General features: G+C 36.6%; 1 protein-coding gene across 5 annotated transcripts in view; it reads left to right on the top strand.

The window, feature by feature from the left end:
• SGCG (sarcoglycan gamma) overlaps positions 1-27,776 on the top strand; it is an 84,382-nt gene that overhangs the window by 23,365 nt on the left and 33,241 nt on the right. For all 5 annotated transcript variants that reach the window (XM_057399633.1, XM_057399636.1, XM_057399632.1 and 2 more), the window contains 2 exons: positions 14,355-14,456; positions 21,267-21,354. In XM_057399633.1, coding sequence (XP_057255616.1) covers positions 14,355-14,456; positions 21,267-21,354 — 190 coding nt within the window. The remainder of the gene's footprint in view (positions 1-14,354; positions 14,457-21,266; positions 21,355-27,776) is intronic.

The raw sequence follows: 27,776 nt of genomic DNA, 5'->3' as shown, positions 1-27,776 counted from the left end.
TTTTTCCTAACATGCAATCATGATACACAGATGATTTGAATAGACTTGTTTCGAGAAAAACAGTAATTGTAAAATCTGCCCCTGCTACTGAAGAAAGTGTTAAGTTCTCATTATCTCTCATTATTATGCTTCTGTCACTAAATTAAGGCCATTTTATCTTCATAGAAGTGTTTCTATACTCTAATTTCTCTTAAAGTAGGTTAATTTTAAGTCCTACTTGCTAATACAGTTACTAGCGCTGCCCATCAAGTTTCTTTCACCTGAAAGACAGTGGAAAGATAAATTCTTTTTAGCATTGTTAATTGTCATACAGAATACAATGCAGAACATCTTAGATCACATATAATTTTTCTTTTATGCAATTCGCAGGGAAGATGTACACTTAGTGATTGCACATCATGAATGTCTGAGAATATGAATAACTTCAAACTTTTCTGTGTGGCTCAGATTTATATTCTTAAGGTTTTTTAAGAATTATTTTATGTTAGTTTGGTTTGTTTGTACAAATCTGGATATTTCTTCTCTAATAACAGTCAAAACTAACAAAAAAAAAAATAGCATCAGAAACTCCACTTCTAAGAACTTCTATCTCATACTAGTTATCTATGAGGAAGGCACCAAATGTCTTGATCATCCACTGAAGGACAATGTCCTTCTTCCTTGGCATCAAGAGCAGTGCAATAACAGTTCAAATAGTGCAGGCTGGCATTTTTTCACAGGGTGGACTATGAATGACAGGGTAATGAGGGTTTTCCTAATTCCCTGTTAAAGAACCTGTATTTGTGACATACGCAATTAAATAGTGACTTAACTGTAATGCCTAGAAATTATCCATACTGTCATTGAACCCTTTTCCTGATGGAATTGAGCATTTATGCCTGCAGGGTTTTGGTTATTGTTTGGAAAAGAAAGTTAACAATATATTCTCAGATTTTTATGGTTCTTGAGTTCCAAGCTTGATTAGTATTTGCTATTTAGGAAATCACTTGATTCCTATATACCCTATTTATGCAATTAAACACTCCCATTTTTGGGAAGAGTTTAAAAGTAATTGTGAAATATTATGCTATGCAGTCATCAGTTATGTGGCAAATATTAATCTGTCAGCTGTGATAAAACTTCTTTAATTTCTTAGTTATATGTTCTATATATATTATGAAGGGATTACACTATTATATTTAATATTATTAATACATATTGTAATTTTAGCTAATACTTTAAAAGCATTCAATCCTAATTGTAAAAAATACATAAAACATTAACAACTGTTTCTCTGTAAAATATACGGAAACCAGTTGTATCCATGCTAAGGCTGATAAATATATTTAGAAAAAAACATGATAAACATTTCAAAAGGTATTTTTATAGTACAGTTCTGAAGAGAGTTTATGTCCCCCCAAAAACCTTTAAACATAACAGGATAGTAGTATGTATTTAATTTTGGGTTTTTTTTTTTAGGAAAACACTTTTGCAGTATAGTGCATAGGGGTGTTGGTGCCTTAGTGATAGTTCTGTACCACAGCCTTTTCATGAGCCCACTCAAAGTTGACAAATTTGTTATTTAGACATCAGAGTGATAAATGCTAGCAAACAAGCTAAGCTGATAAAAAACATGAACCACACATACATATGCTGCAAGATTAATAGATTTAATCTCCTTGGAGAAAATTGGTAGGATGATCAAAGACGGAGACTTCTCTAAACTCTGTTGTTTGAGAGGCCTTCAACATGAACATTACTAAATTTAACAGAATTTCATTTCGTTTTATAAAATCTACACTAAAAGGGAACAATTCGAACAGGGAATATATTCCTTTTCTCATAGTGCCCCAATCACATAATGTATGGGCATCCGCAAGTTTGGCAGATCGATTCATAGGTATCAAATATGTCTCATTCTTTTTTTCTTTTTCTCTCCTGGAGTTTGGAGGGACATGGTCTCAAGTTTTTTGTGCAGCTAAGAGAAAAAAGCTTTGGTTTCACTATAATCAGGTGTTTTAGAGAAGACAGAATCAAATAAGCATGCTTTGAGCTCAGTGAGTAAGGTGGAACCTTACTGGTGTTTAAGGACAATACCCTCCAAATGCAGGAATGATCTATCCTGCTACCTAGGAAGTAGCATGACTCATCTGAGCATGTTACATGTGACAAAGCTCCAATGCAAAGTATAGAAGATTTGGAATCAAGGACAGGCTACAGAAAAGTAATTCAGAAAGATTGTCTAGGCCAGGAAATTTGTTGGGCTTCCTGTGTCAGGAAAGCCAAAGCTCAGCTCTAGTTAAGACTTACAATGAGACAATGAGATAGATACCTAAAAAACCCAAACTGCCTGGATGATCAGGCTCAGAAGGTAGTTACTAATATGTTGCACCCTACATGAAGTCCAGTAGTAGGTATTGCAGGGGTCTGTCCTGGGACTGGTCCATTTTAATAACTTTGCCAATGGCTTAGAAGAAATGGCAGAATGCTTGCTCACTAAGCTTGCAGGTGATACCAATTTGGTGGTACCATTAAAGGCTGACATTCAGAGGAACCTAGACAGTCTAAGGAACGGTCCAACCTTATGAAATTCAAAAAGAATAAATGCAGCATCCTGTTCCTGGAAAGAAGGTGCCCCTGGTTCCAGCAGACACTGATTCTGCCTGGCTTGGGGCGGTATTATGGAGAAGGCCCTGGAGGCTGGTGCACAGCAAGCGGAGCATAAGCCAGCAGTGACCCTGGCAGCAGCAAAAGCCAAGGGCTTCCTGGACTGCATGAGCAGGGGCAGAGCTAGAGGCCACAGGAAGTGATTATCTCCCATTACACAGCACTATGTTACAGCCTCCAGTTCTGAGCCACCCAGCAGAAGAAGGATATTGACAAATTTTAGTATCATCTTTGGTTTCTAAAAGTTTTGTCTTGTGGTTGGCCATCTAATGTTGCCAAGACAAAATGTCTTTTTTCCTATAAATAATATTAGTGTTTTTCTCTGAAAAACTTAATCTTTCTTATGCTGCTGACAAAGAGAAGATAAATGTTTAGCAGGAAAAAATACTTTTGTATTTTACCTTGTTGACTTAATTAATTGAAATGACTGTGTGATTTTGAAATGCTCCACTGATGCTTAACTTTCAAGGCCATCAGTTATACTAGACTAGACACTATCACACGAGATGAAAATTTATTTGTCTAGACGCCATCAGATCCTAAAACATTTAACTAGAAAAATACTGAATATACTGAATGCAAGAATACTCATTAATCTACTTGTTCTTTTCTAAATTCTTATTGCGGTATGAACTACAGAACTGGGCATTTCCCAGTCTTTCTAACTGAAACTGCTCTGATTTATATGGAAAAAAAAAAATTTTATTGGGCTGGAGATAACACATGCTTTAGTTGTCAGACGATTACAACACTCACCTTGGACACAGAAGCTTCTGTTGTACTTCTGTCCAATTAATATATAATGAATTTATATGAAGTAGAACAAACTAGAAAAGGAATAATAGATTCCCAAAATCAATTATATGTTGGTTAGAACATGAATCTCTGGGAAAGGATAAGATTTCAGATTTTCCCAGGCAAAGGAAGAATCTTAATCTGGGAGTGCAACAACCCAGTTGTGTTTTACAACCCCTTATTCTTAACAATAATCTTAATTATTACATCAGTACTCTTCACATGGCCCTTCTTTTCCATGTAGACTATGCTTGTAAGTTGGTCACTTACAAGATTTTGATTTTGTTCATGTCCAGTGGTGATCAGAAAATTTTACTGCAAGAATGTATGCCTATATCTGTTGGACAGGTGAATAGGACTTTTGGGGATCTGTGTTTTGGTGTTCGATACTTAAGTTATTTCAGTATCTCCCATACTAATTGCCCAACATATAAATTCCATATTGGCATGACTTTAGAAGGTGTCAGGGTTGGCAAACAATTTGATGTTGAGCTAATCTGTATTAAAATGTTTTATAAAACACTGAGCATCTGAAAGCTTTATAGAGATTAGCTGCTCAGTAAGAAGCATTAACAAGAGGTATTTGGCTTCTTAGTTTGTTACATAACTGATATGATATCACAACTATAATCTTTTGCTTATATTGCTGCCTGAGTGATTTCTGAGGGGTTTTCTCTTTTTGCATTTTTACTTTTACAGTATCTTTATATTCCTTATCAAAAGCCAAGTTCATGAGTCTGATGTCACATTTTTTTCTGAATATAACAATCTTTAGCTGTTCTACCCTGCTATCACATAGAGAATTAGTACTCATATCTTCAGAACTTCACCCATAATATTGGTTTATTGTGTCAATACTGTAATGAGTGAAGACTCAGACCAAAATTTTTAGGTCACTATTTTTAGGTCACTATTGAATCTCACAGTGTGTCACAAAATGCACCTGATCAGATGATTTCCATTTCTGATGCACCAGCAAATCTTGTTCAGAAACCCCACATCAATTTAGTTTTAATATCATTTTGGTTGTGCAACATTATCATAATGTCAGGAACAGTTGCTGCCAAAGATTATTCCTAACATTTTTTAGCCTCTGATGGAGAAACCCATGTTCCCATGAGTTTTAGTGGATGCCACAGGTGTCACAGTCTCCTGGAATAAGAAAAGTCAAGGCAGTTGTGCTGTATTTCAGGTTGATAAGGACAGATAGTCATGAAATAAGGGTGTTCCCCAGTATAACTAGCTGCTTTTCTCCAGTGTAAAGTTTGGCATGTAGCACAGGTTTTTCTCTGACAAAATTTTAAGCAGTGTGACTAAGAGAAGCAGACAGGTCTTTTATTGGGTTAGAAGCACTGTCAGTCAAGCATGATTCAAATCTTCACTCAGTCCCATTTTCTCCTGCCACCCATGTTAAGCCTAGAGGAAAGTCAAGCCCTAATACTAAGCCTTAAAACAGCCTGTGGATAACTTAGTCATGGCAGAATTGAACTTGGTATATGAAGGGCCATGCACACAATGTCCAGTCCATCGCTGCATATTCTAAGCATGGTTCTTCCTAAGAACAGGACGAGTAATTAGTGAGTACTCTACCCGTATACCTGTCCCCCCAAGTTCTTATCACAAGCATGCCACTATGCTAATCTTCTTGAGTTCTCATGGGCAGTTAATAATTAATATAGAGAAAGCATTTAAAATGTTTTGTAATTATTTTTCAAGCTTTTCTATAAGGAAGTGACAACTTTTTTATATTGTATAAGAAAATGCTAAAAAGCTAAGTATATATAATCTGACTACGTATACACAAATTGGCTGATAATACTGGTCTAGATCTAGAAATACTATATGTATTTTGAAAGAAATATAATCAAATACTTATGTAAAGACCTATTTAGGCACTTGACAAATTCTGGCACTGGAGATAGAATTTCTTCAGGAAATATGAAAAAATGCAAAACTAGAAATGTGATGAAACAAGAAGGTAAAATTTTAACTGAAAATCAAGTAACACTTTCTGACAGTGAGACTTACTAGGCTGTATAATAGCATGCCATATTAAATTGGAGATCCCAGTCATGTGGAACATTTAAAACCAGACTAGACAGCAATAAAAATGTACGGTAAAGAACACTCATTCACAGCAAAAATTCTCCATCACTGCAAAGACATACACTAATGAACTCGTACATCCTTTCCGTGAGTTTTATGATTAATAGTGTACAGTCCATGGGATTAGTTGCTATTTTGAGAATGTTATATTTTTAAGACTAAAATGAAATAAAATATGTATTTAATTATTCACAAATTCTCATCCTAATTTTCACTAAAATATTTTCATCATTGGTTGGAACACCAATATTACATAGTTTCTACTCTGAATAATCCTGAGCAGCTGTATTTTGCTATTTTTCCATAAAGTCAAATATAATTTGCCCTCAACCAGGCCACAATTATTCCCATTGTCTCTATCAGATGGTGAATATTTAAATATTTTATGCAAAGAGTAATCGTTGAAAAGAAAAAGGTTGAGGCACTCGCTACTGTTATCAAAGAAAGCAAGGCTTCTCAGTAGTGTGATACATATTTATATATAATTATTTTTCGTAAAGCATTTTATTAATCTGAATTATATTATGAATCAAATCATGCATATGTAAAAGTGTGGAACAACACTTTTTTAAATGGAAAAACCAAAAACCAACACCTAAGTTTACTCTTGGAATAATTTATAATATTGATAAAGAGTTTTTAAATATCTGAGTACACTGACATTACAGTGTACGTGCAAGTTTAAGGAGTGTGGACTGCTGAGCTCCTAAGGGCTTGACTGCCGCTCTGGATTGTACTTTGCCAGTTTTAAGCTGTTTGGGGAAACTTAAATAAAGCTGCTCTTGTCAAACTCTCTGCCAAAGAAAAAAACAGATGTTCTGATATCATAGTCTGATGTATCACCTTCTTTTCTGAGCCTAGGCACGATCAGTGTTGTTCAGCTGCATACTGTCCTGGGGTCTTGGCATGTATTTTTGTTCCCAGGAGCAAGCAGAGCTGTTCTAATGTAGGAACTAGGAATGATGAATGATAGAGGTGGTGAAATTTACAGTCTGTGTAGCTGAAGTGTGAAAAAGGTCTCTGTCCATGAATTTTTTTTAGTGCTATCAGCTGACTTCAGAAGACTCCCTGAAGACTTTTTATATATCTTTACTTCGTAATTTTCTCAACAGTACTATTACACATTCACATACTCAGTGAAAAATTACTATAATGTTTCTTACAGTAACATAAGTTGACACAGCAGGGTTGAGGTTGAGGTGGGACTTTCCAGTACCTGAATCCAAGTGGACACGCTAGTTGCAAGCTTGCCTGCCTGTGAGATCCAACCTTGATCTCAAGTGGTTACAGGAGTGATACCTGCAAACCCTCTCCTGCTCAAAATCCACTTTCCTAAAGAGACATGAAGGATGGGGGACTGCTCCACAATTTAGTACCCAGTGTCAAGCCCAGCCTACTGAAATAACTATGAGATGGAGAAATTTGACAATTTGGGTTTAATTGCACCATATACAAATAATTGCATATGTATTCATGCATGAAATCCAGCCTTCTGATCAGAAACATTCACTGGGCAGAATTACTGAACTGCCATTTTTCCATGTGGGGCTCTTGGGACAGGTTGTTTTTGAGACTGACACTGAAAATGACCTAAGCCTGCCAAGCTCTGGTAGAAATCAGTGAGGTGGAAGAGTAACCACTGTTCTCAAATGAAGGCTTCCTAGTACATGTGTTTGTTTAAACTGAGGTTTAGTAGTTGGAGACACCTTACTCAAGGCATAGAGCATTGAGACCATTGGATGAAATGTCCCTAATACAAACGATAGGTTTTACAGTATTGAATCAATACATAGTCTGTGTAATCATATACATCATGCAAATGTCCTTTATTCCAAGAATTATAGAATCGTTGAATCATTTAGGTTAGAAAAGATCTTAAAGATCATTGAGTCCAACCCTTAAGCCAGCACTGCCAAGTCTGCCACTAAACTGTGTTCCTAAGCACCACATCTACACATCTTTTAAATACCTCCAGGGTTGGTGACTCAACCACTTCCCTGGGCAGCCTGTTCCAATGCTTGACACCCCTTTTGGAGAAAAGAATTTTCCTAATATTCAGTCAATGTCCCCTGGCACAACCTGCGGCCATTTCCACTTACCTTACTGCTTCTTACCTGGGAGAAGACACTGACACCCATCTTAACTCTATCCTCTTATCAGAGAACGAGAAGGTCCCTCTGAGCCTCCTTTTCTCCAGACTAAAAAACCCCGGTTCCATCAGCCTTTCCTCTAAGACTTGTTCTTTCCCTTCACCAGCTTTGTTGCTTTTCTTTGGACACCCCCCAGCACCTCAATGTCTCTCTTGTAGTGAGGGGCCCAGAACTGAACACAAGATTTGAGGTGCAGCATCACCAGTGTCAAGTACAGGGGTATGATCACTGCCCTGGCCCTGCTGGCCATGCTGTTTCTGATACAGGCCAGGATGCTGTTGGTCTTCTTGGCTGCCTGGGCACAAGCAGGCTCATCTTCAGTGATCATCAGCACCCCCAGATCTTTTTCTGCCAAGCAGCTTTTCAGCCACTCTGCCGCAAGCTTGTAGCGTTTTGTGTGGTTGTTGTGACCCACGTGCAGGTCCCAGCACTGAGCCTTGTTGAACCTCATAAAGATGGACTTGGCCCATCAATCCAGCCTGTCCTGATCCCTCTGCAGAACCTTACCCTCCAGCAGATCAACACGCTCACCCAACTTCATGTTGTCTGCAAACTTGCTGAGGGTGCAATTGATCCCCTTGTGCAGGTCATTGATAAAGATACTCCTCAGAGGAATTCAAGAAATAAACACCGTGCATTGTTTTTCTGAAGAAAATAATTTTTATTTGTCAAGAAGACAAATCAATGGAAAAGGTTAAATTGCAGGTCTTTAGCTAAGTTGCAAAATTACAAATGTTAATATAATAAAAGGAATTAGCCGATGTATAAAATACTCAATTCCTGAATAAACATATGTAGCAGTCTGTTTTTCTAATAGTCTGTCTTTCTAACACAGGAGATGTAGTGCCAGACGTAACGCATTTTTATTAGCCGAGTATTATCCAGCTGAACAAGGAAACAAATTTGGAAGTGAATCTGTTATTTTTTCCTCTTGAGTAATACCTCTTCTCATTAATATCCTTTTTTTACTTATGGAATTCTGTTATTCTGTATATTCGAATGAAGAGGACCTGAATATAGCTTGAAAGTGTGCATCTGAAATATTAACACTATTTTATGGCAGAGGTTTTTTGTCAAAACTAAGCAAATGTCAATGCTATGATGAATTTGCATCTTTCATAGCCATTTCCTTACAAAACTGTTGAGTTCAAAGTTACCATCTACGTTTCTAGATCATGGAATATTATCTGGCCACTTTCTAGCCCTATCTGCAAAAGGTGTTTTAGTCTTCAGCCCTAAGCCAGGAGTGCTGTTGCTAAGAGCTCTGATTTGACCAATGTCTTTGATAGAAAAGGCTCCACTGTCACGTAAGAAGTCAAATAAACTTCGCTCTCTGAGCCCAAGAAATAAAGAGTCCTTGAAACAGAAAATGAGATGAGGCATCAGTAATGTTATTATACCAAGCACGTACTTAGATCCAAAATAGATAAAGTCAAACAGAGAGTTTCATCAGATTCATTACCAATCCTGCTTTGCTGATTGCTCTTTAACAATCTCTACCCACAGCCCTATTATCTCAATGAAACAGTACACTCTTGTTTGCAAAGCAAGTTCTCTAAATAGTAATTGCTGCAAGAAGTACTGCAGTGAAAGCTGGATCTATAAAGCCATTAACTGAACTAGCTTTGGGGCACAAGAAGTGATGCCTTGCACTGAACTTGCCAAGGTCTTTCCCTGGGCTGGCCTAGGAGTAGGATGTAAAAATCCTATAAGTAAGAAAAGATGTCACGTGAATGGAAATACTGCATCTTCTCTACTCTGAAGTTAATATCAGTTCAGATCAGCAGCTACAGCATTTGTGGACTTTTAGTATTGGAAAATCTGAATATTCAGGGTGCAGCTGTTACAATCAAACATGCTCTTAACTCCTCAGAAAGGAGATACTTGTTTTGAATTCTGTGTGTGTGTGTGTGTGTGTGTGTTAAAGCTAATATTTGAATCAAATTAGAAAATTTATTGTTGTAACCAAGCTATTTGATCTCTCTTCAGAATAGGAAAATAGACATCTTCATGTGTAGCTATTGGCTGATGCATGACCAGAAGTTTAATTTCTATTTTCTAGAGGAGTCTGAAGACTTCAATTGAGTCTAATGCTGGAAAGATGCAGAAACAGTGATGATACGGTACAATCTGATACGATACAATCCAATATAATACAAAGAATGATTTACCCAATATAGTGACCGCTCCATGTGTATCAGTTTCTGTGTTGGTAGGGAAATAAAGTTACAGCTATTGATTGAATGCAAGTGACTAGAAATACTCATTGTAAACTGAATGAATCTTCCTCATCCTCAGTTCTAGGGGATGCCTACAGCAGAAGACCTGTATTTTATTATATTGGCTTGGGAGATAGATATTATATTGGCTCTGTAAGCCACAGACAGCATGAGGCTCAGCTAGCTACCTGAGAGCAAGTCACTGGGAGTGCAAGAGTGCTAGATCTACATCTGCTTGTTTGCACTCCTAGAGTCCCACAGCAATGTGCAACGCGCATCACTTTCTACATGACTTTGTTGGTCATGAGCCAGAGCAGGCCCCACAATAACGACAGGTGAGAGGGAAAGTTTTTGCACCCTATTTTAACAAGATATGCCCTTAAAACTAGCCAAACCAGTGCTGTTGAACTTGCTTTATCCAGCCATTTCTCCATTTTCCTCAACACAGATATTCATAGCCAGAAGAACATGGCCATACCACCAGAGCCGTCAGTATGGCTTTTGGAAGTTTTTGGTCCTGATGAAAGACTCGGACCTTCTATAGTCCTCTGAAGTAAATTTCAGAGCCTTTCCATAGTTTGTGGACATACTGCACTTGTCTACTGGCTTTGTAAAGAACGGGACTGCTTCCCCTTATTTCAGAGGAAAAATATTTTACATCTGTTGTGTTTAGAGTCTAAGAGAATAATAACCCATCCAAGGTGGTACTCCCTTCCAAATGGTCAGTAGCACAGTGAGTCTTACCTAGGCTGCTAGTAGTGGTGGCTACTCACTGCAGATGGTTTGGAGTATCCCTATGTAGGCAATTCACTGAATAACTGTCAAATATCCTTTAGACCATGATTTCTGGATCAAAGAGCCTTTTGAGCTTTTATGAGGCTTGAACACTCAGAGCTTGAAATTTTGTGGAAGGCCATGTCTCTGTTTCCACAAGCACTTAACTCCTTGGTAGCATTTTCAAATGATGAAAAATGCTTCTACTGTGGTTGAAGACATCCTGTTACTCCAATTAGAATATGCCTAGCAGTTCTGAAATGAAAACTGGTTACACCTTTGTGAACACTAATGCTAAATTTCGTCTTTGGTGCATAAGGGTTTGGCAGCTGCCAGCAGTTTTCACGCCAGTCAGCTCTGTGCAGCAATAGCAAAATCTGCTTAGTGTCTACAGAGATAGCGTTTCATCCTCCTCTTCTCCACAGCTCAGTCCCTGCCTCACCAAGGGCTTTCAATAATTAGAAAACATGAGTCTCATGGCTATATGCACAACAATGTCTTACAGCTCAGTGCCAGCACACTCAAACAGTGACAGTCACCAGCACCAGGGTAACAAAAATCCAGACTTGCCGTACATCTGCTATGTTTAATGAAGCAGTCTCTATCCCCCAGTCAGTACCTCATTGTATAACTGCATCAAAATCCTTGTCTAACTGATATTTGGACTCTTTCCTCAAGTCAAGAGAAATATTTTTCTTCAATGATTTGAATAGGAACAGAGTCAAATCCTTGAAATTGAAAGCATCAAGGTTTTTCATAACTGAGGAAGTCACAATACTCAATAAATAATAATTGGCTTTTCCTAAATGGTAATGTAAGAAGCAGAGTGGCTGTTGAGAGAACATTATATGTAACTATTATACTCTTGATTTGTATGGAACTTATCATTGGATCTCAGTGCATTAGGGTGGTTGTTTATCCTATAACCCTCTTTCCTATTTTCTATGTAACTTCAATTTGCCAATTATAAGAGGGATAATAGAATTTCTGCATCTCATAGTACTGTATAACTCAGTTCTACAATCTTGGGATGCTCAAATATCATAGTACTAAGGAAATAATAATTGTTTATAATCACAAAAGTAATAGAAGTGTGGATCATTATATGAAATCCATTTTTTTGCAGATTCTCATGCACTTTACAGAGTTTGTCTGTTAATCATGACGGATAGTCATATATGCAGGTAGCCCAAGTCTGAATTTCCTTAGTTTTGCACTTCCCTAGTGATCAATGAGAATGGATAAGGAAACTCTTATTCAGATATGTGAGAATGTGAGTTTTGTGTCAATGCTTAAATGAAATATGTGATGAAGAAAATAGGACATACTCAGAACATACTTATACAAAGTAATCCTGAATGATGTGACTGTATTTACTGAAAAATAAGAATTTACAGCTAAGTGCTGCATTTTGTCACATATTATTCTTGATGTCAAAGACATTACATTCCTTTATCTATATAGCATTTTTAGAATAATCATTGCAGAAAAATATGAATACATTTGAAAGAGTGTGCTTATTCAATTGCATAATCTTCTTTTTCAACATCAGTTATAGGGGTTTTGTCTCCACTAAAAATTTCTTCCTCTCAAAGCCAAAGGCAGGATAGAGGCTGCTACCCCGGAGCCTGTTAATTTTCTCCAGTCTGCTTCAGAGCAAGAATTAATTGTTTCTTCTTCCTCTGCCTTTATACATTTAAGATTTGACAATGTTATTTTTTATACTTACTCTACAATATACTGTCTATTTAGCTTTTTATATTCCAGAAAAATATGCAAACTGTGTATAAACCTGATGACTATTATAATGTACTTTCACCTGACCGGAAAAGGCATAAGGTCAGATCAAATAATGACACCCTAAACTGAATTAAGTAAATTAGAGCCATTTGTTAGTGGTATTTCTTTAGAATACCCTGATATTTCATGTCATATTTTTCAAAAGTGTTTGTCTTAAAAACTATGTTTATTTCTGGTGTTGATCTCTGTTTTGTGTTACAAGTTAGAAAAAAACTGTCCATAGTCTTCTCTAGAAAAACATAGTTCTAAATCACACAATGCTGGCTAGGAATAGTGAGTATGAAAGCCATAGGGGGCTCATCATAGGTATTATTTCAGTTTTGTCTCATGAGATGTATCAGTGTATACAACATACTCTTTAAAAGCTTTGTGATGTCTAGAATTTGGAAATTGTTTCCACTGAGAAAAGCCAGTATATTATATATTTCAAAGCAGTAAAATATTTGACCCTGAATAACAGATTCCATAAATAGCTATTCTAAAAGCCTCTTTCCTGAAATAAATCCTTGCTGAGGAAGAGTCACATTGTACTCTCCAGTGGAGCAAACTGCTGACATGAATATTTCTTACGTTACAGAATTTAAGCAAAGCTTGTTTTTCTCTTTTGTCTCTCTTCAAATCTGTTAAAAAAAAAAAAACAGCTACAGTGCTGCAGTTATTCATTGAAGGCTGGTTAGACATATTATTTAGCATTACATATATATAAAATATATAATGACATTGATCAGAACATGTATTTGAAAACAGTCTCAGTTATAACTTTTATTTGTGTTAGGCTTAATTCACTAGATGAACAGGTTATTGATGTATCATCAGCAGCCTTCTCTACTTATGTGAAGAGAAACCTTAAAAAATATTTACAGTGGAAATACTTTGGGGGTTTACTGTTTTTTGTTAAGCCCTCCCACCTCTTTTTTGTAGTTTGAGGCAGTTGACTTGAAAGATTTTCACATATGACAGAGCTGTAAGGCTGCAAAGTTTTTGCCAAGTGTTCTCTCATTTTTTCTGGCAGGGGGAGGGGTGAATCCTGTGCAAATTCGCTAAATACCTGTGAAATAGTTGGCAGCTGAAGCTTACAAGTCCTCAGATGTACTTAATGAAGTAATTCCTGACTCATTTTTCACATTATCAATTCTATTATAATAATGGTGAAAGAAAGTAGAAGAAGGAAAAAAGATATGGGCTGGAAAGCATAACCGGTTAAAATCATGAGGGAACAACTAAGAATGAGGAAGGTACAAAAACTGACCAGTAAGTGACAGAAAAGAAGATGATAGCATGAAAGACAGAGCCTTGACCTAGAACTGCAAGGGGGGGGGGGGGGGGGGGGGGGCGCAAGTAGGGAAACCAAGGAAAGAAAAATGATTTAAAAAGCAAGAAGTAATAACTTAAAATGGAAGCAAGTAAAAATTCCTCATTGCCTCCTCAATAGGCTTAGAAGTATTATATTCCTTGTAAAACTTGTAAAGTACATTACTGATAAACTTGAAATGTTAACATAAGGTGTGTCTTATGTGAGTCCTGTAAAAGTTTATTGCTCATGACATTTTTAGAAAGCAAATACAAAGACTATTTCAGTCAATACAAACACACTTCTTTTGAAGTTAATGACTGTAATATTATATTTTTTCCTAAAAAAAAAAATCCCAATTTTAATAACTTTTTCTTGAAAGCTACAATTTCTTAAAGAAAAACACTCTTCAAAGAAATGAGGGACTCTCAGAATTTTAAATGCATTAGTATGGTTATCTAAATCAATATACTGGAGGCAAGCAGCTCTGGAAATTATCAGTTTGTGTAAATAACAAAAGATAAATACAGCATCAATAATAAAATGCTAATGATTCTTGCATCTTCTCCTCAGACTGGAATGGGACACCTGCGTGTTACAAAAGAGGGTCTTCGTCTGGAAGGGGAATCTGAATTCTTATTCCCTCTTTATGCCAAAGAAATCCACTCTCGAGTGGTAAGTGATAATCTTACCACTAAGCAGATAATCTTTCAATAATGCTAAATTAATGCACTGATGAACAGTTGAATTTAGGCAAAGTCTAGGCAGCTGTCATGGAAATATAAATGCATTTGTGTACGTGCATGTATGTGTATGTATACGTCTATGCACACATGTTTTTGCATACTTTACAAGCATGGTCAGTTCAATGTTCTGATGCTATGGAAGAATTAATGTTTTTCTCTTAGGCATGTGATAAGAAGTAGCTCTAAAAGGAATTAAGTCATATGTAAGTAATGCTAACATTTTAAGAGTGTGGAGGAAGTTTTTCATTATTTTTACTGATATATTTTTTTAGTATAGGCTTCCCTGTGATGCTGCTTGTTTTGTTTATTCACCCATTACAGAATAGTTTCAATATCTCTAAAATCAGTGGATCCTATCAGAAAAATTACAGTTCTTCTAATAAGTTCAGGTTTTGTCACTTTTAGGACAATGATATTAAATGTATTATATCTTTATATATTTACATATATAAAATCTACCAGACTAAATGGAAATATTCAGGATTTAATCATGTTTACATAGCTAGAAAACTGTTGTTATTAAGGTAAAGAAAGAATAACATTTCATCAAAGAAAATATTAATGAAACAGATTAACTTTAAAATTGCACTGAGAATGTGTAGAAAAGATTTTTATTGGAGTACTGGGTTTAGAGGAAGGGAGAATATGAATTGGTTTTTAATTAGACAGATGAACTCTGAAACTTATTCTAGTGAATTTTTTGCAGAACAGTATCTGTTTCTGGCCAAATAAATGAATCTTTTTCAGAACTATTGTCCGTAATCTAAATTCTTACAAAATGAGCCATGTTTTATAAACCAATCAAACAATGGCACCTTTCAAGTCTATTCAATGAGAATAAAAGCCGGATATGGCTCTTTCATTACTTCAAACTTGCAATCATCCTCACCAAGAACAACTAGCCAGCTATGAGACTTTTCTGAATCTAGGGAAAAATGTAGTGTTTGTATTAATAAAGCAAGAGAAAATGTAAATAAATTTATCAGAAGGAGGTTGTTAAAATGCTTGATTACTGAAATTTAAGCAATGGCAGTATATTTTCCATCTGTTAAGCCTTTCTTTTTCTGCAACAAGTATTTCCAGTAGCAGCTCTTAGAAGGTGAAATTGCATTACTAAACCTCTATTTCAGTTTTGATTTTATGTGTATTCTTTTCTGTCTCATAGGCAGTGGGTACTCTATTTTTGTGCTTAAATGAATTTCCCTTGAGTTTATTTATCCATTAAGGCATGTAACTCTTTAAGACCAGCATAGGTGACACTTAAGAACTCCCTCTTCCCTCCAGAAACGTTATGCAATGTTAAGCTCTTTTATCTCATTTGTATTCATTCCAGGCCTTAATACATTTAGTACTATATAGTAAGAAAGAGGTATGGCAGCAGCTTTCAGAAGTTTAGCTGTCTAGTTAGTAGTTAGTAGCATACATTAATTAGAGCCTTCAGGATGCTGCATGTCTTTGCCCCTTATGAACCGATAATTCTTTGGAGGTATTCTGTTTATCTGTTGGCTTGCTCTTTAAAATATTTGAACTCTATAGAGGCTTAGTCACCTGTAGCTTGATCTCCTGAGTGCCATCTGTATATTTATTCTCATAAATTTGCTTATTTGTTATGATTTCTTTTTCTAAGTTTGCCTGTTAGAGAATTAGGCCACTCGGCTATCATAGCAGCTTTCTTGCCTTAATAGTTTTCTCCTTGCAGTCTGCTAACTGAAATCTACTTGCTCTGCATCATCTCTGGAACCTGTCACAAGTTTATGCCTTCATTATGAGTCCAGCACAGAGTTGTGGGCAGCATCATTGCATCTTCACAGAATCATAAAATAGTTTGGGTTGGAAGGGACCTTCAGATGTCATCTAGACCAGCCCCTGCCCCCCCACAATGAGCAGGGACATCTTCAACTAGACCAGGTAGCCCAAAACCACATCTAGCCTGACTTTGAGTGTGTTCAGGGATGGCCCATCCACCACCTCTCAGGGCATCCTGTGCCAGTGTTTCACCACCTTCATTGCAAAAAATTTCTTCTTCCCATCCACCCTGAATCTCCCTTCTTTTAGTTTAAAACCATCATCCCTCAACCTATGACAACAGGCCCTGCTAAAAAGTCTCTCCTCATCTTTCTTATTGGCCCCTTTCACGTTAGCGTAAGAACTGACACATAACCACCAGAATGGTTATATGAGGTGCTTTATTGAGGCGCTGGGAACCAGGGGTACGCACCCAAATCTGGTTCCGATTCCCGTCACATCACGTTCGCAATTTATACACTAAAAATTTCGTAACTAATACATATTCAACACAGATTACATCATTGACTAATCCATATGCATCAAAGATTGCTACATCAATCTATTACAACATGAGCCTCTTCTGCGCTTGCGCCACCCCCTCTGGTGGTCGCCCTGATGAAGTAAGGAGTCTTCCTCAGATGAAGTAAGAAGTCTTCCTCAGGTTGTCCTTTTCACCTTTCCTCTACTTGGCCAGGTCCCAGTCGTCTTCTGGACGTTAGCATTCTCTTATCTTCACCAGGATGCTTCTGGTATGCTGTTTTTGGCTATCTTAAACTTAGGTTCTGCTTGGGTAGAGTTTTACAATACATACACCTATACTCCCCTCACCATATGCAGTTATGTTAGCTCTTGCTACCAAGACTACCATTGTATCATGTAGTTACAGAGTAACTATGATACAAAACGGCAAAGTTACAACGTCTTCTAATATACAAAGCCTCACTATTGATTTATAAATTTCTAAAATATAATCATTTTACTATTTTATATGATTATTTTATTGTAAAAACTTCACCCTCTCTAACATTTCCCCCCTTTGAAAATACTTCATTTAACTTAAGCAAGTATTTTCATTCTCTTAGGTAGCTGTCTCCTGATAGGTAGGTGAAGGTGTGGGGTACTTTGGATGTTCCCTAGTTACTGCTCCTATGATTCAATGAGTCCAGGCGCTGTTGCGAGTTATTTCCCTTTGGATACAAAAATACATAAGATATGTTATCAAAACCACAAGTAATATTATAATTGCGGTTTGTATGAGGGAACAAATCCATCCAGTAAGGTGAAGGCCCAGACTGCTAAATATTGTCCCTAGCCAATCTTGTTCAGCATTTTCTTTTTCTATTTCTCGTTCAATGTTGGTTAGTTGGGAAATGTCGTGTTCTATATCTGCAGTCACATTAGGAATGTGAATACAGCAATGATCCACTCTGTCCTTTTAATATCCACAGCCACCATGTTCCTTAAGTAACATGTCTAATGCCATTCTGTTCTGCAAAGTCATTTTAGTTGTTGCCTGTAATTGCAAATTTAAATCTTTGAATCTTTTCTTTGTTATTCTGGCTAATCTTTTTGTTTGGCCAATCAGGCTGTCAATCATCTCTCTATTTCGATATGCTGCTACTTGGGCAAATAGGGATTCAAAAGCCCATCCTATTTTAACTCCTGTGGAGGGCTCCTGCCAAGTGTCTTCATCATCACTGTTGTTATCACCTATATCTCTTTTTGTTCGAATCTGCAGGGCTTCCAATCTGCCTTTGAATGGTGACTTCTTCCAAACTGGACAAAGAGTTGGTAATCCCAAGGTGATTTCTTTAGCTGGACCATCCACAGATAAGTGGGTAGTCCAAGTTCCATCACTTGCTGCCCAAACAAAATGTCCTATACTACGCACCATAGAATATTTACAGTCTACATTGTCAATTGGGACCTGTATCACTTTTCCTTCAATTCTCAGTCCTCGACATGCACATCCTGCCATTAAAGCAATTTTAACTGGAGGTATTGTGATTTCTTCGGGGTCAGAGTCGCAATCTAAAATTTTGGTGCAATTCCACCAAGGAACATTTTTGATAACATCTCGACTAACTCTGTTTATGGACAGCAAATTATTGATGTTTATGTTTTCTGTCACATTTTGCTTTCCTGTCCATCTAAGGCACCAAAATGTGTTTCCAATATATTGAAATTTCTGCAAAATGCTCATTGACCAAGCCGTGTCCCAGTTTTGTTTTAAACCATTTGCTTTTTCACATTCCCATACTTTTTCTTGTTTATCTTCCTCCCTTTATTATAGACACACTTTCCCCACTTGTTTCTTATAGAGGTAAACTGAGCATTTTGGTACATTTCACATACTGATTTTAATATCAAAATTGCAGGATCCCCAAAGACACCTTCTTCCTGATATTCTATCACTGTTATATTTCTCGTTACCTCTTCTTCCTGACAAATGATTGTTCCATTAATTTCTGAAAGTGAAAACGGTATTACTCCCCATTCAATCGGTTCTCCAGCTACTTTGGGTATCGGCAAACATGCTGTTATTCTACTTGTGTTTTTCAGTTTTGCGAAATCCTTAATCAGACCTATCATTAGGTTTTCTTCAGGATTTCAGCGATATGATTGGATTATCTGTGTGGGATTCACTGATCTTTTAGTTCTTTTTCCCATAACTTCGATTTCGCTGTGGCTAACTGCAGATTCAGTCCTATAGAACCGTTTACCTCACTATTGATTTATAAATTTCTCAAATATAATCATTTTATTATTTTATATGATTATTTTATTGTAAAAACTTCACCCTCTCTAACATTCACATATGGAAAAGCTGCAATAAGGTCTCCCTGGAGCCTTCTCTTCTCCAGGCTGAACGATCCCAACTCTCAACATTTTCTCATAGGAGAGGTACTCCATCCCTGTGATCATTTTTGTGGCCCTTCTCTGGACCCTCTCCAGCAGGTCTGTGTCTTTCTTGTACTGAGGACAGGCATAGACTTATGCAGTACTGGGAGTCTCACAGGAGCAGATTAGAGGGGCAGAATCACCTCTCTTGTCCTGCTGGTCACGTTCCTTTGGATGCAGCTCAAGATACGATTGGCCTTTGGCCTGCTAGTAGGCATTGCCAGCTCAAGTCCAATCTTTCATCCACTATATTAGCTAATACATATTCATGAATGATAAAAGATGAGCATTTATAAATATGTTACTAGATTTTAATTAGCAGCATACATGTGGAAACTGCAGAGGTCTCATTTAATACTGAAAATTACTAATTTATTTTTTTAAATTGACCAGCAACAGTCAGATAAAGATGCCCAGATTTGTGAGTCATTTAGCATGTATACTTAGTTGTGATATATTTACCTGATCTTTGTCGACTTTCCTTTTCCACCTCATACTAACTTGTTACCATTAATGTTCATTCTAACACACTGCTTACTTTTCCTTAAGACTTTTCATAATTTTTGTCAATTCTGTGCCTTCACATTTTCCTGATATAATTTACAAAATGAGATTAATTTATTTTGCTCACTTAATGACTCCTTTTGAGAGAGCTTAGCTTCCTACTTGTAAGATATTGGGCTGTTGTTTAAGAAAAGAAAGTGTAAGTTGGACTCCAAACTGTGTGTATTGCTTCTATCACTTATTAGACATGTGTTTGTAGTAAAATTCTTCACATGAAATGTGTTCAAAATTCTCAAGTTACCTCACACTCTAAGCATTAAGTTATGATGGAAACATGACTTGGGAGTGCTTTTCAGGGGTTAGCCTTTCAAGGTGTTGCAGAAACTCTCTTGAGTCTAGAAGAACTACTAGAAGCTATATATGTACAATATATATACTATATATATAAAATATATACAATATTTCAGTAGTTAGAAAATCACTTATTTATTTAGGAACTAATATCACCAATGTCATAAGCCAACAGCTTACTAATACTGTATTCATATCATGTTCCTGATATTTTGGCAACTGAAAAAGGTTCCTGTCCTTAGACAGAAAGTATACTTTCGTATGAAAACACCTGTACACCAAGCCATGAGTTAACACAAGGGTATGTTTTGGTTTTGGTGAAGAAATTCCATGTTGGTTGCAGCCTAAGAATGACATGAAATTTTGAATTGTCTACCATAGCTAGACTCACTTGTGATAAGGTGTGCTAGGAATGAATGAAGATACCAGTTACAGCAGGAAGCATGCCCTGGCTTCTGTAAGTAGCATGGATACCCTTAAGGATCTAGTTGCTTTGCATATGTCCCAGCTGTGGTGCAGGAAAGTTAAAAGTCGAATATGAGCACCATTGCTTTGTGACCTTCAGATGTGATTTAGTATTCTGGAACACTAGATACAGCACAGAGTGGTTTAGGCTCAAATCATGGTGCAGAGATGTGGACAAGCAGGTGATGCTGTGCAGTCTGTTAATACATTTCTGTCATCCTTCTGAGTGGAGGACAGGGAGACTATTTAATTTAGATTGACACTCTTATCTGTACTGTCATCTATTAAAGTCAGCTTTGAGCTAGTCAACCTGCCACTTTCTCCATCAGACTGTCTGTGTTTCCTTGCTGGGAGAATCAGTGCCAGGTGTCAAAATCAAGACAAAGCATATAGGCTGCATGGACCATTGAGGAAGCAGTATGCACACGCATATTTCTCACCAATTAATATAATAGTGCAAATTTGCAGAGTGGGGTATTCACAATTCACTTAAACAGACTCTCAATTGTGTATTGGAATGTAGCTGATCTAGCGCTTAAGCATTTTTTTTTAAAAGATAAAATGCTAGCAACCATGTTCATTGGTCCAGAAACACAGATTTTGTTCACCTGACATATTCTCTAGGTTTTTCTTCTTATTTTAAACCTGATATAGTTGAAGCTTATTGAAAAATACCAGCCCAGATTATTTGATGACACTGTGGATGGTTTTTTTCTCCTCCGTACTCCAGGACTCATCACTGCTTCTCCAGTCTACTCACAACGTGACTGTTAATGCTCGCAATTCAAATGGGGAAGTCACAGGCAGATTAAATGTCGGTAAGTCTTAAGTGATTTTTCCTTGTTTGCTGTTTAGGAAACCCCCGGGGGGACTAGGCCGCGACGAGTAGGAGGGCAAACTGGACTTCAAAATGTTCATTTAACTCTTCACTTTGACCCTTCCAATAACTATATTTATTGCTTCTTCTTAAAACTGAGATACAGTTTAACCTAGATTTCATAGGAATTCTTTCAATTTTTCCAAAGATGCAAAGAAAAAAATTCTTAGCTTTTCGTAAGGAAAAGCCAAATACTTAGTGCTGACCAGTCAAGAAGTTGCCTAGCTGTGCAGAGGGGCTGTATATATGAGTAAACCAGTAGGAAGGAGCAGAGCGTACACTGGAAGACCTGCATCTCAAATCTTTTAAATGTGTTCAGAGTACAAAGGCAGTTCAAATACAACACTGAAGTAGGAAAGTTTTGGCAGCACTCTGGCTTGCTTTGCAATACTTAGGTAAGAGGGTAAAAAATGATTTGAGCTTGGGAAAATCAAAACTGCATCAAAAGAAAGTGCTAATGTGCATTTGCATATTATTTTAAATGTTTGATGTTTAAGTAATCTCTCTTTGACTGGCAATTCTATTTACTGAATTCATTAATAATTGGACTTATTTGCTGTCTGGTGTAGTTGGTACCTTTGTAAATACTAACATGAAATACTACTAATATGAAATCATACTAATTTTAGACTGATGGAAAAATGTTGAAAAAAACAATAAAAACTTAATACTGTAAAGAACTCTGTTAATATCTAAAGATATGGCCAAACAATGGTGGCTGGGGTAGGTGGCAGTATGTTGAAGTAAACGACCATCTATATATAGCTTGATATTTTTAGCCATTGTCCTTAGGCAGTCATAGAATGCATGCATGTAAGATGATGTTTCCTTATAAGAAGTGTGAAAAATAGGGGTGTGGCTGATTAAATCTGTATGCACAAGCCTTTTCTAAAGAATTAATGCCTTCCACAGTTGTCAGCATGCTGGTATTATGTCTTAATACTCTATTCATCTTACAAATAGGAACAATCGCCATTGTGAAGGAACTGTATAGATCAATTTTGGATTGTTCCAAAGATGACAATATAATATAGTATTACTCATAAGATCATAACAGAAATACCTTTTAACTCAAAGAAGATTGTGATTCAAATTATCTGTTAAAATATTTTAATAAGTTACTAAGAGTGATTTAAATACCCAGTCTTCCATAGAAGCAATTCACGAGAGAGATGTGAAATAAATCTTTACTTGAGGAGTTCTGTGTCATTCCTCACATGAAGATAACAGACACGTATTAGGAAAGAATGAAAAATGTTTTCCTCATGAATCACAGATGTACGCAAATGACATTAAATGCAAGCAACTTCCACCATGAGCACTCTAGTTTTAAAGTTTCTACATGCTCCTTGGTTTACCTGCGTGACGTACCCCTTGAACGAGTTATCTGGACTTTGTAGCTCTTAAAAAAACATGCTGCAGATCTGGTATTTTGGACTGTGTTCCATAATTACACTGCTTTCAGAAGCCTCACTCAATGCAAATGCATTTAACTAACTGCTTGTCAGGAAAAGACTAAATTGAAAAAAAAAAAACAGTTCTGTGCTTTACTCATTTTTGACTTCAGTATCCTTCTAGTTGACAGAGATACCCATTTTGTTTGAGCTACTCTTTTAAATCATTTAAAACTCATATATGACCAGAGAAACTAATATTAAAACCAAGTAAATAATTTCTATTTAAAAATTAATAATTTAAAAAAAAAAAAGGAAATGGGACTTTTAGTTGAGGGTTTACAGAGATGTGATTGCTTTGGGACTTTGGAAACATTTCTGAGAGAAATGGGACTTAAAAAGGATGTTGACCAACAGATGGCAAGGAGGGAACTGAAGGAAAGCACAGATGTGGAAAGGTGTGGAAGAGCCAGATGGAGTTAAGAAAACCATAGGAAGAGATGCTTATAAGCAAGGCAAGGATGTCTACAGAACAGATGGTAACTATTTTCATTAGAATAGCTCCTGTGTTTAAAATCATGAATAAGATTCAGATGTTATTATCACAGCTTGTTCATCAACCTTCAGAACTGAGTATCTAGAACTTTCCTCAGTAATCCAAGAAAGCAGTGGAATAAAGCTGCCAACCATCATCTCAAAGATTCCTGTACTTACCACTTCAAAGTCTTATTCAGTCCTAGAACAAAAAAGGAATATAGCACTGTGGGCCGTAATAGAATCATAGAATGGTTAGGGTTGGAAAGGACCTTAAGATAGTCTAGTTCCAACTCCCCTGCCATGGGCAGGGATGCCAGACACTAGATCATGTGGCCCAAGGTTCTCTCTGACCTGGCAATAATAAAACAACCTAGTCTAAAAGATTATCAAACTTTGTCAACGGTGAATGATAATGAATACGAACTATATATATAAGAAACATACAGAATACATACATAGTCAATTATCAAATACTTAAGAGCAACATTGGTATCAAACATTAAATGATGGTTCACCTAAGCAAACATATGCTTACCTGTATAGCCTACCAGCGGGTGAATGTAATGCAGTCAGATTTTGCAGTGGTGTTCCAGGGTTGAATATTAAGAAAGTAGCTAAAAAGCAGCATGCTTCCAACTATCTTTACTGAAAAGTAGGGTCAGCTTTTGAAAAGATCTGTTCTTCAGACTCATGTCTAGAGATTTTGTGTCCATCACATTAATCTGAGCAGCTGTTAAAATGAGAGCATTTGTGCTAACCCACCCCTTTTTTTCGAAGAGAACATTCTAATGAAACTAAGTGCCAGTATCTGATATATTGCTTCATTAGCATTAATTTCCATCTATAAACTACTACTTTCCAACATCAAATAATTTCTGGCTTTCTTATCATATATTTCTTATGATACTTCATTTTCAAGTGATGGTATTTTTTCATCAGAGACATAATAGAAAGAAAACAGTGTTAAGGAAGCATGATGTATGCAGGAAGAGTTTGATGATGTTTTCACAGGGAAAACCCTGAAGCCAGTTTCATAAACTTGACTTAATTAATGACATTGTAAAATCATTTAGCTTTTTTCTTTTCTATTTTTCCCAGAAGTATTTCATTAAAAACTCCATTTTTGTCCAAATAAGTTCTTTCTTATCATTAAGATGAAAGGCAGGACATATTTCTTGAAGATCTTTGTACTGCAGGAAGATGATTATTTGCACAACTTTTATTGCTCTCCAGCTGGGTTATAAGAAGGAAAGATACAATATAGGAGCAATTAATAGAAATACAAATTGGAAACTTCATTGAAGTATTTTTGGAGGTGATTAAGTCTTTCTGTGATCATGAACTTACAATATTTGTTCCAAGGAGATTAAAGTAAGGATTTTTACTTTCAGAAGTATAAAAATTTTAGCTATCAGTGAATCTGATTATATCAACACACACATGCCAGTTTTATTTAAGAGTAAAATTTAGTTGTTGACTCAGATCAGGCAAAATTTAGAGAATGACAGGTGGCTTCTAAAATATCCTACAGACTTTTTATCTGATACTCTTTTCTAATTCCCTCTTTTACTCTGTGGAAAACATGTTTCTGTTCTACATTAAATGCATATGCTATTAGTCTTTGTAAGACCATTGTGTATTTAAATTAGTATAATGTTGAAAATAATTAAATAGCAGAAAAAAGTAGCAATGAATATACACTTAAATTAAAGCTAGATAAGAATATATCCATGAAAACTTACTTACAAAAAAGAACCAGTCATTACAGTTGCAGTTTAATATTTAGACTCCATTGAAAAGCATCTTTGCAAAAAAAAAAAAACAACAAACCAGTCATTAAAGTCTATGTACCCTTTATAACAAGGTGCTTACCATAGCAAGATTTACAGACCCTGTCCCCAAATATGATAATCTGTATGAGGAAATACATGATAATGTTCAGGGTCAGCAATGCAGACTTAAGCCACACTTTAAGCATCCTCTAGATAACTAACATAACTAAATAAAATCAGGTAGTTATGTGTATTGCCAACTTGTGATATTTGTATATGCCAGCATCACAGTTAAGGGGAAATTTATCTTGGCCAAGGGGATTTGAATTCTATGCTGTCACTTCTCTGATTGTGTCTAGAAGAAAAGTAGTGTACATATAAGTCTGTAGAGCTTAGCTCTGAAAAAAGGGTAATGTTTGGTAAATAATTTTTTATTTGGAAAAAGAAGCAGATAGTGCTTACCCCTCTCTCATCAGAGAGCAATTACTCATCTGAGTAGCTCCAGTCTTTATTTCAGTGGGAGGAAGGAATTCAAAATAAGTAGAAAAAAAGGAATTTTTCAATATTTTATAACCTTCTCAATTTTTACAGTCTTCAGTAAATTTGCAATCCCAAACATATTTTGGCTTGTATGGTGTGGTAGTCATTAACATAAGTCACTGAATGATAGTTTGAAGATAATAGCTATTGCTGAGGGTGAGTATAGTTCCTGTGTTTTCATCCTTTAAAGTAATAAGAAGATTGAATTATTGTCATTGGTAGATGCTAGTTGAATTTGTAAAGGTCATCTTAAAATAGCTGAAATTCATTGTGACTATAATCTGTTGTAGAATTTGAGTCATTAAGTACATCTAAAAGACTATTCATTTTAAGTGTAACAATGCTTCCTTCTTAAAATGAAGGACTCTCAGTGGCAGTTAGTGGCCAAAAAACGAGCTAGATCCCTGTATTTTGCAGCAGATCTGCCGAAGACACACAAACGCACACCCACCCTGGAGTACTACTTGAACATATCTGCAGTGTACCCTTGTGGCAGTGAGGTCTAATAGCATACTGGGCTGTATCATTCCACCCTTACATTTGGAATGCTGTGTTAAGCCCCCTCCAGTATGACAGAGCTATGAGCAAACTAAGCAGTGTCACATAGGATGCCATTAAGATGATCAGGGAGTGGAAGTAGCGTTTGTTTAACCTGCAGAAAAGAAGGCTAAAGGGGGCTTCTAACTTCTGCCTGCTACTAGGAGGGCAAGAGGCAAAATGACAGACTTTTCTCAAGAGGTGCACAGCAAAAGGGCAAGAAGCAGCAGTCATAGGCTGCATTAAAGCAAAATGCAACTGGATAGAAGGGGAGGAAATATTGCTGTTAGAAAGGTTAACCATGGGAACAGGTTGCCCAGGGAGGCTACTGAATCCCCTTCCTCAGAGGTATTAAAATTCCACTTCAACAAGACCATGAGCACCTTCATCTGAGTTCCAACCAGGCTGACCCTACTATGAGCAGGCAGTAGAACTAGGCGACTTCCAGAGGTGATCTCTGGTTAGCATTCTTCTGTGATTCTGTCTTGCCCTGTCTTCAGCTGACACTCTGGAAGGACCCAGGTTGCTTACAGACCCCGTGTCAGACTTTCTAGTCCAATGCAGAAGTCTTAGATATTCTAGGGCATCTAAAATAAGCTGAAAGCCAAGCAGAGAACACCAAAGTATGGCACTGGACAGCTATGTTGGCAACTGAGTCATGCCCCATCTGTTTAATTGGTCCTCTTACGTTGTCCTCTGCTCAGATCAATAAGCAAGAATAGAATACTCCTGAAACACAGTGCTGGAGTTGACCTTATGAAAATAACACCCATGGATTTCTTTATAGTAATAATAATTGGAGGAAAAAGAATTACCCATTATGCAGAAGATAGAGTGGTTAAAGTATTCACTCAGGAATGAGTGACTCAGATCAGCTGTTGTCTCTTTATAGAAGGTTTCAAATTATCATGCCTCATTCTCCTTTGGTACTTGCCTTTCCATTTTACATATGTGAGGACTGTATTTTTCACTTTTTCCTGATGAAGTTATTCATCATGCAACACATTCTGGACTCATTAGGCCTGAGAGAGAATGTGACACCATAGCCTTTTTGTCACATCACTGTGTGAGAAACATGATCTCCTATTCCTGCTATGGTTTCATCAATAATCCATTTTACAATGAAATGTTTCACAGGTTTGGGTTTTTTTTATTTATATTGAGTATTTTATGAAGACAGTGCCTAGATGGATAAAGACATTTAGTTAGTAAATCATACTGAGAGGGGAAAGTACTGGTTGCCAGTGTTTGCATAATCAGTGTCTGCAGTGATCCTTCAGAACTGATTTTTTTGAGATCTCTAGACTTGTGTTTAATCATAGAGAACAACAAAGTATAAGAAGTGCTGACAGTAAGGCATCCTTACTTTGATCTCAGAGGGCATAATTGTATCCATTGCATAAAAGGAGAACTGAGAGAAAAAGAGGAAACAGGAACAGCAAGTGTTCTATTAAAGTATTAGAGATGTTTTTCAAGGTGATGAGAGATGTATGATTTGGACATAAAATGTATATACACAATGTGCTTCATGTTCTCTGTAATAACACATTAATTCTAACAAAAGACCAGCAAGTACTTCCACA

Source organism: Pezoporus wallicus, unplaced genomic scaffold (genome assembly GCF_028554395.1).
Source record: "Pezoporus wallicus isolate ANWC-B61680 ecotype Strahan unplaced genomic scaffold, APGP_CSIRO_Pwel_v1 scaffold_6446, whole genome shotgun sequence".
Taxonomy (NCBI): Eukaryota; Metazoa; Chordata; class Aves; order Psittaciformes; family Psittacidae; genus Pezoporus; species Pezoporus wallicus.
Note: the sequence above shows the minus strand (reverse complement) of the source record. Positions and strands in the feature narration are given on the sequence as shown.